A 13,580-nucleotide genomic window follows, 5' to 3' on the forward strand; every position below is an offset into this window, starting at 1 on the left:
ATGTATCTCAGCTAGTTTGTATGGTTTCAGTGCAGTGGGTCTATGGGTATGTGACACAACAAAGCTAGAGAATATCCCTGCTGAGCAGCAGAGTGTCCCAGGCCAACCATCATTGTATCCAGAGACCATTGCATCAGGGCTGCTCTGCCAAGACGCACCTTGAGTGCCATTTTAGGGCCCTTTTATACCTAGTTATGTGTCGTTGATTCTACTGTTGAAGAGTTGTTGAGTATTTCTTACATAAAATTTCATTCTAACCTAGATTGAGAAAAATTTCAGATCAATTGTATTTTGTTCTCATGTCATACATGAACTATCTTCTCTCTAGGTTTTCGTGAAGCTGAAAAAAATTTTAACTTTGCCTGATTTCAACCCAAACAAGATTGCTCTAGTCTCTGTTGCTTGTTGCTCTATGTGCCAGTGGGTTATAGCATTGAATAACTACCATGATGTGCAGAAGGTATTGTTCACCTCCCAAATATCTCTAACAATGTGAAAGTGACACACTTAGTCCCTGAAATAGTTATTATTTAACAATGATCAAACGAATTTCTGTGACAGAGTACCTAATGAAAGCACTTCAATCAAACATACGATGTTAGCCAACGCCTTTGTTAACTCAGTGCACCCGTTGAATTAGTCTATTTAAATCAACTATGATGTTGTTTTGTTTTACTATTCACCATATTAAAATAACTGTATCCCTTTTGTACGCATATTTGTATGCGTAATTCTGGGAAAGGTTTTAAAGAGTTGATATCCACAAATGTCTTTCAAACATAAGCAACATTCTTAGCAGTGAACATTCTTAACAGTGAACTTGACTTTAACGCTTAAATGATGTGACTTTGTATTTGAAGCTGGCAAGACCCAAGCAAGTCAAAATAGCTGAGGCTCAAAATGTCCTAAATATTAATCGACTGAGGTTGACTGAAAAACAGAGAGGTTTACAGCTGGTAAGAATTTTTTTTTTTTTACTTATTAAAAATTTTTTTATTGTGTTAATGTTGGTTTGAAACATTGTATGTGATTCACAGACATAGGCTCACACCTCCTCAGGCGCATGTTGTTACACCACACCCACCACCACGGCACCCACAGTCCTTTACTGCAGTTTATTGTGTCCTTTCCCCATGTGGGTTCTGACCAGAGAATATACTTGATGTAATTTCAGTCTTCATGAAATTACCAGCACTTGTTTTGTGACCCAGCGTGTGATCTATCCTAGAGAATGTCCCATATGCACTTATGACACTGTGTTCTCAGCTTTTGGGGGGGTTCAGTCTCCTGAAACTGTCTCTTAAGCCTGTCTTGTACTATTTTGTTGCTGCCTGTGCCTTGTATCAGATTTGATAATAGTTGCCTTATATATTTTGAGGGTTCTTTGTTTGGTGCACATATATCAATGAGTGTCATATCTTATTTTTAAAGATTTATTTATTTATGCATACAAGAATGGGGGTACAGGCCAGAGGTGTGAGGGGGTGAGAGGATTCACCAGCAACAGAGTGGGGAGCAGAACAGGCAGACTGATGGAAATACACTGCAGAGGGGAACAGTGGGAGAGGTCTGGGGCGCCATGTGGGTATCTCCCTGGCCACCAGGGAATGAACCTGTGCTGCAGAGGCTGACGACAGCTTCACAGCGCTGCTCTCAACCCCCTGTGCCATCAGGGAGGCCCGAGTGTTATATCTTTTGAAGATATTGATCCCCTCATCATTTAATGTTCACCTCTTCCTCTTGTTACTTTTCTTATCTGGTAGTCTTTTTTATCTGATAGAAGCATCTCTTCCTCTGCCTTTTTTTGTACCCCATTTGCTTTTGAACCCCATGTAGCTGCTGAAAACTAGCTTGTGTTGGTATACTATGGAGTTAATGGGTAAATAAAAGTATATATATATTATATATAAAAATATTTTAAATATTTATAAAGTTGTTTTCCAACTTTTTTGCTTTGAATCTACTTTTTTTTTTTTTTTTTACTTTTACCTTTGGAACTCAGATGCATCTCCTGAGAGACAACAGAAAGTGGGGTTTTGTTTTCTGAACCAAAGTGGCCACTGAAATGGGATACATTCAACAGTAACTCAATCCTACCTGACTAATTTCAGAAACTCATTAGTTACTCTGCACTGTCAGTGTATCTGGGATGAAGAGTTCAATAATTTTCTTAGAGTAAAAAGCTGAAATAATTTTTTTCTGTGTAAAAAATAAATCAGAAAATTATGTATCCTCAAAATGCTAAGACTGTAAGAAAGCCTACTGGGGAAGATGGTATTTTTTTTTTAAATATAATCTGGTGCCCTTTTTTTTTTTAAATAAAGATTTATTTATTTATTTATACAAGATCTGGGGTAAGGCCAGAGATGCGGGGGGGGGGGGGTGGAGTGGTGAGAGGATTCACCAGAGAGAGAGTAGGGAACAGAACAGGTGAATTGACTGAAATACACTGCTGAGGGGAGCAGTGGGTGAGCCAGGAGAGGTCTGCAACGCCATGTGGAACCCTCACCCGCAAGCCGGTATCGAACCAGCGCTGCAGAGGCTGCGGACAGCTTCACAGTGCGGCGCTCAACCTGCTGCACCACAGGGAAGGCCCAGAAGGCGGTATTTTATTTTATTTTATTTCTTTTTCTTTTTTTTTCTTCTTTTTTTTTTCTTCCCCCTTATTTTGACACCAATCCCTCCCCTCCCTGCCCCCCACCCCCCATAGAGTGTCTCTGGTTCATAGTTGTTTGTTGAATTTGATTTTCACTTTCTAATAGTTATTCATTTTCCTGGTCCCTTATTTAAGTTTTCTAGATTCCTGCTATGAGTGAGACCATCTGGTATTTTTCTTTTTCTTTCTGGCTTATTTCCCTGAGCATGATCCCTTCCAGCGCCATCCATGTTGCTGCAAATTGCATGTGTTTATCTTTTTTGAATGCTGAGTAATATTCCATGGTGTATATGTACCACATCTTCTTGATCCAGTCATCTATTTTTGGGCATTGGGGTTGTTTCCAAAGCTGAGCTATTGTAAACAGTGCTGCTATAAACATAGGGGTGCAGGTGCTCTTTGGAATTGATGTTTCTGTGTCCTTTGGGTAAATACCTAGGAGTGGAATTGCTGGATCATATGGGAGCTCTATGTTTAGTAGGTCCAGAAATCTCCACACAGCTCTCCATAGTGGTTGGACCAGTTTGCACTCCCACCAACAGTGCAGGAAAGTTCCTTTTTCTCCACATCCTTGCCAACATTTGTTGTTGCTAGTTTTTTTAATATGTGCCATTCTCCCTGGTATAAGATGGTATCTCATGGTAGTTTTGATTTGCATTTCCCTGATGACAAGTGATGTTGAACATTTTTTCATATGCCTGTTGGCCATTTGCATTTCCTCTTCAGAGAAGTTTCTTATTAGCTCTTCTGCCCATTTTTTGACTGGATTATTTTCTTTGTTGTTGTTGAGTCTCATCAGCTCTTTGTAGATTTTTGTGATCAGTCCTTTATCATTAGTGTTGCGTGCAAAAATGTTCTCCCAGTTGGTGGGGTTTCTCTTCGTTTTTGTTATTGTCTCTTTTGCTGTGCAGAAGCTCTTTAATTTGATGTAGTCCCAGCTGTTTATCTTTGCCTTCACTATCACTGCTTTGGGTGATGTGTCTGTAAAGATGTCTTTGATGTGCATATCACATAGTGTTTCGCCTATATTTCCTTCTATGTATTTTATGGTTTCAGGTCTTATGTCTAGTTCTTTAATCCATTTTGAGTTGATTTTTGTGTATGGTGTGAGGTAGTGGTCAAGCTTCATTCTTTTGCATGTAATGGCCCAGTATTCCCAGCACCATTTATTGAACAAACTTTCTTTGCTCCAATGCATATTCTTTGCCTTTTCAAAGAATAGTTGACCATAAATCTGTGGGTTTATTTCTGGATTTTCTATTCCATTCCATTGGTCTGTGTGTCTGTCCTTGTTCCAATACCATGCAGTTTTGATGATTATGGCTTTGTAGTAGAGTTTGAAGTCTGGGAGTGTGATGCCTCCATTCCCTTCTTTTTTTTTTTTTCAGGAGAGCTTTGGCTATTCGGGGGTTTTGGTGATTCCATATGAATTTCATCAATAATTGTTGTATTTCCTTGAAGAATGACATTGAAATTTTTGTTGGAATAGCATTGAATCTGTATATTGCTTTTGGTAGGATGGCCATTTTAATAATGTTTATTCTTCCAATCCATGAGCAGGGGAAGTCTTTCCATTTGTTTGTGTCTTCTTCTATTTCTTTTAACAGTGTTTTATAGTTTTCTTTGTATAGGTCTTTTGTTGGATTTATTCCCAAGTATTTGATTTTTTTTTGTTTTGATAATAAAAGGGATTTTTTTTTTTTGATTTCTTCTTCTTCAGATGTATTGTTTGTGTATAGGAAGGCTACTGACTTTTGCGTGTTGATTTTGTATCCTGCCACTTTACTGAACTGATTGATGAGTTGAATTCGTTTTTCTGTGGAGTTTTTGGGGTTCTCTATGTATATTATCATATCATCTGCAAATAGTGATAGTTTGACTTCTTCTTTTTCTATTTGATTCCTTGTATGTCTTTCTCTTGTCTTATTGCTCTGGCTAGGACTTCCAGTATTATATTGAAAAGCAGTGGTGAGAGTGGACATCCTTGTCTTGTTCCAGATCTTAATGGAAATGCTTTCAGCTTGTCACCATTGAGAATGATACTGGCTATTGGCTTGTCATATATGGCCTTTATGATGTTGAGGTATGTACCTTGTATCCCAAGAATTTCAAGGGCTTTTATCATGAATGGGTGTTGCACTTTGTCGAAAGCTTTCTCGGTATCTATTGATATTATCATATGGTTTTTATATTTCTTTTTGTTGATGTGTTGGATAACGTTGATTGATTTTTGGATGTTGAACCATCTTTATGTCCCTGGCATGAATCCTACTTGGTCGTGGTGAATTACCTTATGGATACATTGTTGGATTCTGATAGCTAAAATTTTATTGAGGATTTTTGCATCAGTGTTCATTAGGGAGATTGGCCTATAGTTTTTCTTTTTTGTGTTGTCCTTGTTCAGTTTTGGTATTAGTGTAATGTTGGCTTCATAGAACGTGTTTGCTATTGTCCCTTCCTTCTCAATTTTTTGGAAGAGTTTGTGAAGGATAGGCACTAATTCGTCTCTGAATGTGTGGTAGAATTCATTTGTAAACCCATCAGGTCCTGGGCTTTTGTTTTTGGGGAGGTTGTTGATTACCATTTCAATTTCGCTGCTTGTAATTGGTCTGTTTAAGTGTTCTATTTCTTCTTTATCTAGCTTTGGGTGATTGTAGAGTTGTATGAATTTGTCCATCTCCTCTAGATTGTTGAAATTGTTTGCATATAACTGTTCATAGTAGTTACTGATTATTCTTTTGATTTCTGCTGTGCCCGTTGTGATTTCTCCTCTTTCATTTATGATCCTGTTTATTTGTGCTTTCTCCCTTTTTTCCTTTGTGAGCCTGGCTAGGGGTTTGTCTATTTTATTGACTTTTTTCAAGAACCAGCTCTTGGTTTCATTGATCTTTTGGATTGTTTTTTTTAGTTTCAATTTCATTTATTTGTGCTTTGGTTTTTATTATTTCTTTTCTTCTACTGGTTTTGGGGTTTTTTGTTGTTCTTTTTCTAGATCTTTGAGCTTCGAGATTAGGTTGTTTCTTTGAGTTCTTTCTTGTTTCTTGATGTGAGACTCTTTTGCTATATATTTTCCTCTTATTGCTGCTTTGGCTGCATCCCATACATTTAGGAAATTGGTGTCCTCCTTGTCATTCAATTGAAAGAATTTTTTAATTTCTTCTTTGATCTCCTTGTTAGTCCTGTGATCTTCCAGAAGTGTGGTTTTCAATCTCCATGAGGTAGGAGAGTTCCTTGCCTTCTTTTTATGGTTTATTTCTAGTTTGTTGCCTTCACGGTCTGAAAAGATGGTTGGTATGATTTCAATCTTGGTGTATCTGATATGTTTGTCTTGTGTCCCAGTATGTGATCGATCCTGGAGAATGATCCGTGTGTGCTTGAGAAAAATGTGTACTACATTTTTTTTGGGATTAGTGTTCTTTAGATGTCTGTTAAGCCCAAGAACTCTAGATCCTTATTTAGAGCTTTAGTGTCTTTACTTATTTTTTGTCTCGTTGATCTATCCGTTGTTGATAGTGGTGTGTTGAAGTCTCCCACTACGTATGTGTTTTCTCTGATGTCTGTTTTCAGACATGACAGTAGTTGTCTGATATATTTTGGTGCTCCTTCGTTTGGTGAATATATGTTAATGAGTGTTATTTCTTCTTGAAGTATTGTCCCCTTGGTCATAATGTAGTGACCGTTGGGGTCTCTTTTTATCTTTTTGAGTTTAAAGTCTGTTTTATCTGACATAAGTATAGCTGTTCCTGCTTTCTTTTTTGGTCCATTTGCTTGTAGGATTGTTTTCCATCCTTTAACTTTGAGTGTATATTTATCTTTTGTAGCTAAGTGTGTTTCCTGGAGACAGCAAAAGGTTGGGTTTTGTTTCTTAATCCAGGCTGCAACTCTGTGTCTTTTTATTGAAGAGTTTAGTCCATTTACATTTAGAGTTCATATTGATAGGTTATCATCTGTATTTGCCATTGTGTTTGTCTTTCCTTTGATTTTATTTATTTATTCTTTTAATAACTTTTTGGCCCTCTTTTGTTGTTATTTTTCCCTCTGAGGTTCTGGCTTTAGGACTCCTTGTAGGAATATGGTATTTTAAAGAGCAAACTCTGCTTTCAAGGAGTTGTTCATTAAATTCCTGCAGTGTACATTTTCAATGGTAATGTAACCCATCCATTCATGAAGAACTGTGGTGACATACTGTAAGGTAAAGGGGACATAATTGAAAGGTCAAGAGCTAAGGCAAAATGAGTGTAAGATTTGTCTCAATCACAAAATAATTATTTTTCAGATTGAAGAGCACTTGCTAAATTTGCAGGCAGCCTACAAGGATATTGTCACTGATACGGAGCAGCTAGCAAATCGGAAGCAACGGGCCACCAGGCGTTTGCAGTGCGCCTCTGTGTTGCTGACCACCCTGGAGGACGAGAAGGCGCGTCTGCCTTTGGTTTCATTGTCTTCGTTAATTTCCCCGCGGCTTCACAAACTCTAAATGTTCTTTCCATTGACGATGATGATATATGCCTCCTAAAACTAATTATCCTTTTTCTTATTGCAAACAGTAGGCAGTCTTACTAACAATAAGGAAATCCCAGTCAAGTAGTCTTAAAACTGAAGTAACAGACTACAAAGTTCAGAAATTATTTTCTTTTGTTCTAAAAACGTCAGCATACTTTGGTCTGACGAGGCCCACAGCAAACCTGCTGCTAGCATAGCAACAGCCGGAGCTCAGTGGGACTGAAAGGGAGATATGTTTAGGAAAAAAAGAGATTATTTCATTTTGTTCTAAATCTTCTGGTCTTATAATTTCTCTTCTGATCCGTCTGCCTTTTCTGTATGGGAATCCCCTCTGTGATGGTGAGCAACTCTGCTTTGTCATGCCTCAGCTGTCTCAGAACCATCTAACATCATTCTCAAAAGCAGTTTAGGTCAGTTCCATTGTTTAAATAAATATCACGAAAGAATCTTACAGTATAGAGAGAAGGAGGTTATAAAATCAGACCAATCAAAGGGAAAGAAAACACAGCCCTCAAAATTTGTCCTTGAGAGTGAAAATATATGTTGAACGACAGTAGGACATCAACATTGTTCCAGATTTTATGTATCCAGAAAAGAGGGTTCTTGCTCAACATGCTTTATTTGTTTATTGACCAATCAAGCATACACATAGCTGTAGAAGAAGGTCATCTGCCAGGGAATAGGACTTCAGGTCTCAGCTATAACCCTCAGAAACTGTAAATTTGAACAAGTGCTTAACTTCTTGAAATTTCAACTTTCTCATCTTAAATTGAAATCAATTGCTTTCACTTAACAGGATATTGAAAACATCAAATGAGATTTTCAAAGTAAAGTGTACAATAAGTAGAGTCAATAAATAAAAAAATGCGTAAATATTTTCAATAAATAAATTCAATAAATATTATTATTATTAACATACACTATTAATAATATATTTTAGTTAACTGATATATTTTACATTATTCACAAAGGATTTGAAATGGTTATCCATCACCCTTACCATACATGATACTATTGACAATTCAAGAATACAACTCATATTCCCTACAGAAAAGCCTGCTCTTAAACAACTTCCATTCTTAATTTTAAATTCAACAATACAAAAACACTAATAGTAATAGTAATAATAGGTTCAACTTGGAAACCATTAATATCTATAATGTCTCCACATCCCATAGTCAAATTCAAATCCTCCTTGTAATTTTAGTGCTAGAGAAAACATAAGAGGTCATTCAGTCTAATATTGATTTTAGATTTGAGAACAGCCTGAAACTTAGAAAAATGAAGGAGTGATCAGAGTTTACAAGAGAGAATACAACAAAGTTGATTTCAGCTATGGTCTTCTAGCCTCCTGCTACCCACTCCCTTCCTTTAAATTAGTGTTTTCAGCCCTTTTTCATGATCATACAACTGTACCACCTCCTAAAGTATCCTTTTAGATATTTTTCCTATAGATTATAATACTGCTGATTTATTACACATCTGTTTACACGCTGTATGTACATCAGTGCTTTATATGTAAACAAAGAATATATTTTCATCTCCTATATATGTATCTATAATGTCTCAAAGTATGTTTTATAACAAATATGAATAGCTATTTTTACTTTAACATTTAGACTCAATGGCAAGAAATAATCAATCAAATAGACGTGAAACTGGAAGGAATTTTGGGTGACATCCTCATATCAGCCGCATGCATTGTCTACAGTGGAGTGTTAACAGAAGAATTTCGCAAGTTGATTGTGAAGAAATGGGAGAAACTCTGTACCGAAAACAACATTTCTTTTTCTCCCAATTTTTCTTTAATTGAAGTCATGGCACAGAAACTTGAGGTAGTAACATATTCCAGTTAAGTGACTTGTTGATTTGTATTTTGTGTGTATGTGCATCTTTTCAGCTTGGATCTTTTCTTGAAATTATTTTTATTAAAAAAAATGCTGAAGTTTAATACAGGCCTTAAATATTTTTTAAGTTTCAGTACCTCAATTACTTAAATCTCCTGCTTCTCATCCTCTGCGTAAATCACAAAATATCCTTTTTCACATTATAATCCTACCACCCTGTCCTAACAAATATAGTCAATTTCTTTCCCTGAAACCCCTTTAATTAGTAAAATTGATTAACTTGTTGGCCTGCAGGTAATATTATTAGAAATAGTCAAAAACATAGTTCTAGTAACTATGCATTGGTATTGTCTATGTAAGTTCTTTCTATACTCATGTTGAGAGGATGAAAGAAGAAATACACCTTTTTTTTCATCCTCAGAGAGTGATTTTGGTCTAGTTTACCCACTGAGAATCCAACTAAATTCTAGAACCTCTTTTCTCTGACCCTGGTGACCACTTTCGTCCTGATTCATCCAGTCTCATGATTTTTAGGAATAAAATAATTTAAGGCTATATGTGTATCCATAAGTAAAGCTTTGGGGACTTATCATGTAAAAAAATAAAAAATAAAAAATAAATTGACCATCCAATCTACAAAATCTCAAAAGCAAGTACTGACATCTCATTTTAAAGCACTAATAACCAATTTAAACCCAAATATATTAGTGATTACTTTCAATGTGAATGAACTAAATTATCCAGTTATAATGATAAAATAGGAGGATTACATTAAAATAAAACCAAGGCACAAAACAGAAACCAAATGTTATTTAGGAAGGACATATCTAAGACATAAAAATGTTCACAGTAAAAAAGGGGAAGAAATTAAATATAGAATACCAAAAAATAGATTCTAAGTTTAAAAAAAAGTACTGTTAGATTAACTAAGCTTATTTTGCAATAATTATTGGCTTAATTCTGCTCAAAATTTTGCTCTTAGAAGATTTCACACTGAAAGTGTTCTCATCACAAGGAGATTTTTTTTTTCTTTTCTGTTTGTTGTATCTATGAGGTGATGTGTTTACTAAACCTATTGTAATCATTTCACATTTTATGAAAATCAGGCCATCATTCTGTACACCTTAAGCTTATATAGTGATTTATGTTGATTATTTCTCAATAAAACTGGAGAGGGAGGAAAAAAACCATTGTACTATAAAGGAATATTCATTGTAGAATTTCCTAATAGCTACAAATGATACAATACAATTGCATTCAACAAAAGAATGAATAAATCGAGTTATACTCATAAAATGGAATGCTCTACCAATATGAGAAGGGATAGAACCATAAAATAACATTAATAAGTTAAGTGAGTGAATCATTTTCAAAAATAGAAACGCTAACTTGCTGTTGGTTTCAAAGTTGACTTCTCTCACCACAATGACCTTCATGCTCTTCTCTGCCATTCAGATTATATCTGAATGGCAATATTACAATAATACTTGTTCTTTTCAGGATTCTTCATGTTTCATATTTCCTATTTTGTTGTTGTTGTTGAATTTGAGAGCACACAATTCTTTGCAGGCTTAAGCAAAAAGCCTCTTCTTCCATTTCAAAACTAAAACCTCTCTTGGCTTCTCGCAGAGGTCCTGTCTGCGGGCTGCCCTGGCTTTTTCTCCCAGCATGCTGGTGATGGCCCGAGGCAGGCATGGTGGCAAAGAGGCCATGGAGGATAAAAGTTTTGGAGTTGCCTGTTGATTTTGATTTTTACTTTATTATAGTTATTTTTTTTCCTGATCCCTTATTTGGTTCCTCTACATTCCTCCTCTTAAGTGAAACCATGCAATATCCAATATTTTTCTTTTTCTTTCCGACTTCTTTTGATGAGTATAATCACAGGGAAATCATATATTGTACAAAAATGAAGGATAATGTAATAAATATATTAAAAAAAAAGTTTTGGAGTCACTATCTCAGTCAAACCCTCAGCCTGTCTCTCAATCTCGCAGTGTGACCATCACTAAGTCCTTAACCTCTTTTAGTCTCAGTTCCTTCTTCTGAGAAATGGAGGTGATTCCAGTAATTTAGCTACATTTATTACTGTGCTTGGCAGGCCATAGGAGCACAGTTGAGCAGCCATTATTATGTCTCCATGTTTCTGTGTCATCATGTGTTTCACACATGCACTAGCCTAAGATCCTGGGGGACAGGATCTTCTAGTTCTTTTTTTTTTTTTTATAGAGGCATTTTATTTATTTATTTGTTTGTTTCTTTGTTTTGTTTATACATGCACTGGGTACAGTCAGAAGCATGGGAGGTGAGAGAATTCACCAGAGCCAGAGCAGGGAGCAGAGCAGGCAGAAGGACCGAAGTACACTGCTGAGGGGAGCAGCGGGCGGCAGGAAAGGTCTGCGCGCCATGTGGGACCCTCCTCCGGTGGCCGGGGAGCAGCCGGGGATCGAACCTGCGCTGCAGAGGCTGCGGGCAGCTTCGCAACCCAGCGCTCAACTGCTGTGCCACCGGGGAGGCCCAGGATCTTCTAGTTCTTTTCTGTCTCCCATGACATCATTGTTGTGATGGGCATCCTAAATTTACCGATGAACAGAAAATTGTAATTTAGTGTGTGATTACTCACCTGACTCAAAATGTCATATCTCAAGTGTTAAAAATGTTCATTTCCTAGCCCTTTTGGAGATTGTTTGATATAAAGTATTGCTTGATCTAGAGGTAGTGATCCTGTAGGATCCATAGTATCCTGTAGGATATTAGGATGTGAAGAATTATATGAAACAGTGAAAGTATTAATAATTTCATTCCAGATCCAACAATGGAATCATCAAGGACTGCCTCTTGGTCAGTTTTCAACAGAGAATGCCATCTTGATCAAGAATGCCCTGCAGTGGCCACTGATAATTGACCCACACAAGCAAGCACACAATTGGATCCGTCAGATGGAAGGATCTAAGCTGCAGGAACTCTCCACCAAAGATAGTAATTACATCAAAAAAATTGAAAATGCTATAAAAGCAGGAGGGAGTGTTCTCTTGCAGGTATTTGGACCAAATGGTCTAGTTTCTTAATTCCATACAGCTGGCACATGTATTGCATGCATTGAGCATAAAGACTAAAAGCTTTAAGTGACAAGTAGCTTTGTAAAAGGACATTTTTAAGTAAGTAAATAAATAAATGTGTTTTCAATATTTAGTTGTCTCCTCCTGTGGTGTCCAGGTATTATGTGGTGTCCAGGTATTTATGTCCTTTTAATGCTGTATCTTATTTTATTTGTTGAAAAGTGAATTTTTTGTTTATGTCTGTTGTGTTTTTCAGAATCTCTCTGAAACATTAACTCCAAGTTTAAAGGCCATTTTGAAGAAGGATATTTATCAGAAAAGAGGACAATATTTCATAAGGGTTGATGATTCTGAGATTGAATACAATCCCAAATTTAGGTAATGTCTCTCACAGTTAAATTATGTCAAAGAGTTATGTTTTTTAAGACAAATAATAATCATCATCATCATCATCCTCATCCTGTATTTCAGTCTTGACAAGCTTCTCTGGAGGAAAAAGTGAGATTATACTTTGAATATTCTTTTCTATTTTCATGTTCCCAGTAGCACTCACCATACTCAACAGCAGCACTTCTCAGTATAGAGAAGAGAGAGCAGATTTTTATTTATGAAGTCATTTCAAACCAATATTTTTCAAATGGTGCCCTGATGAAAACTATGGTTTCCATGAATAATCTTCAGAAGCAGTGCAGGGAAGGTACCAAGCAGGAAATCTGGCTGCTGGATCCAGAGGAGATGTATTTGGTCTGTCAATTTAATCAGGAAGGGCATCTACTTCTTCCAAAAACAAAATTTATGTTTCATATCTAGAGCAAAGAAATCAAGATTTTGTCTAGGCAGATATCCATGCCCTAGACAGTGATGGGCTTCCAGGAAACTGATTCCCACCAGGCAACTTCACAAAGCACTATTATATTGTCAAGTTTAATCACTACAAAATAAAATTCTCAAGAAAATAAGACATTTGAGTCATCAGTCATGTGCATTCTGTCCTTCAACTCATAATCAGAAGATTGCTGGGTAAGCTGGTAATTAGCCAGGAGAACGAGAAGATTTTCACATCCTTTGCCTGGGCACTTAACTTCTTTGCAGAGCTCTGACGGACTGGCTCCTCGCCGTGTGGCCAGTGGGCCTCTCTTGTGGGCAGAACTACCACATGTTATTGCTCATCAGCTTCTTACTCCTTAGAATTCTCTCTCCTGGTCTCCTTCCTTTATTAAGAAAACATTTTCTAAAGTATGTTTCTCAAATATTTCCAGTGATTTAATAAATGTCACTCAAGAAAAGGTTTCCCTTAGTGTTTTAATCCACTGGTTTCCCATAGTAGTTTATAGCAAAGTTAAACAGCATTCTTCCCATCCAAACTTAAAATCCCTTTATTTAGAGAACCTTCTCTAGAAAATAGTGTTCTTCAAAATACACTTTAGAAAACATCATATTAACTCATTCTTTCTCATTGAATGCATTATGCTGAAGCAATAGCTCTAGAAATGCTAATGAAGTTACATTTTTTGAATT

The 13,580-nt window shown here is 36.5% G+C and overlaps 1 protein-coding gene across 14 annotated transcripts in view; it reads left to right on the forward strand.

The window, feature by feature from the left end:
* The window catches only part of DNAH14 (dynein axonemal heavy chain 14), a 276,008-nt gene that overhangs the window by 214,088 nt on the left and 48,340 nt on the right, over positions 1-13,580 (forward strand). For all 14 annotated transcript variants that reach the window (XM_054694831.1, XM_054694834.1, XM_054694835.1 and 11 more), the window contains 6 exons: positions 329-460; positions 861-956; positions 6,933-7,073; positions 8,779-8,994; positions 11,811-12,041; positions 12,319-12,440. In XM_054694831.1, the coding sequence (XP_054550806.1) occupies positions 329-460; positions 861-956; positions 6,933-7,073; positions 8,779-8,994; positions 11,811-12,041; positions 12,319-12,440 (938 nt within the window). The remainder of the gene's footprint in view (positions 1-328; positions 461-860; positions 957-6,932; positions 7,074-8,778; positions 8,995-11,810; positions 12,042-12,318; positions 12,441-13,580) is intronic.

The sequence above is a fragment of the Talpa occidentalis genome, unplaced genomic scaffold, assembly GCF_014898055.3.
Source record: "Talpa occidentalis isolate TD23 unplaced genomic scaffold, MPIMG_talOcc4v2.1 talOcc4.14, whole genome shotgun sequence".
Classification (NCBI taxonomy): Eukaryota; Metazoa; Chordata; class Mammalia; order Eulipotyphla; family Talpidae; genus Talpa; species Talpa occidentalis.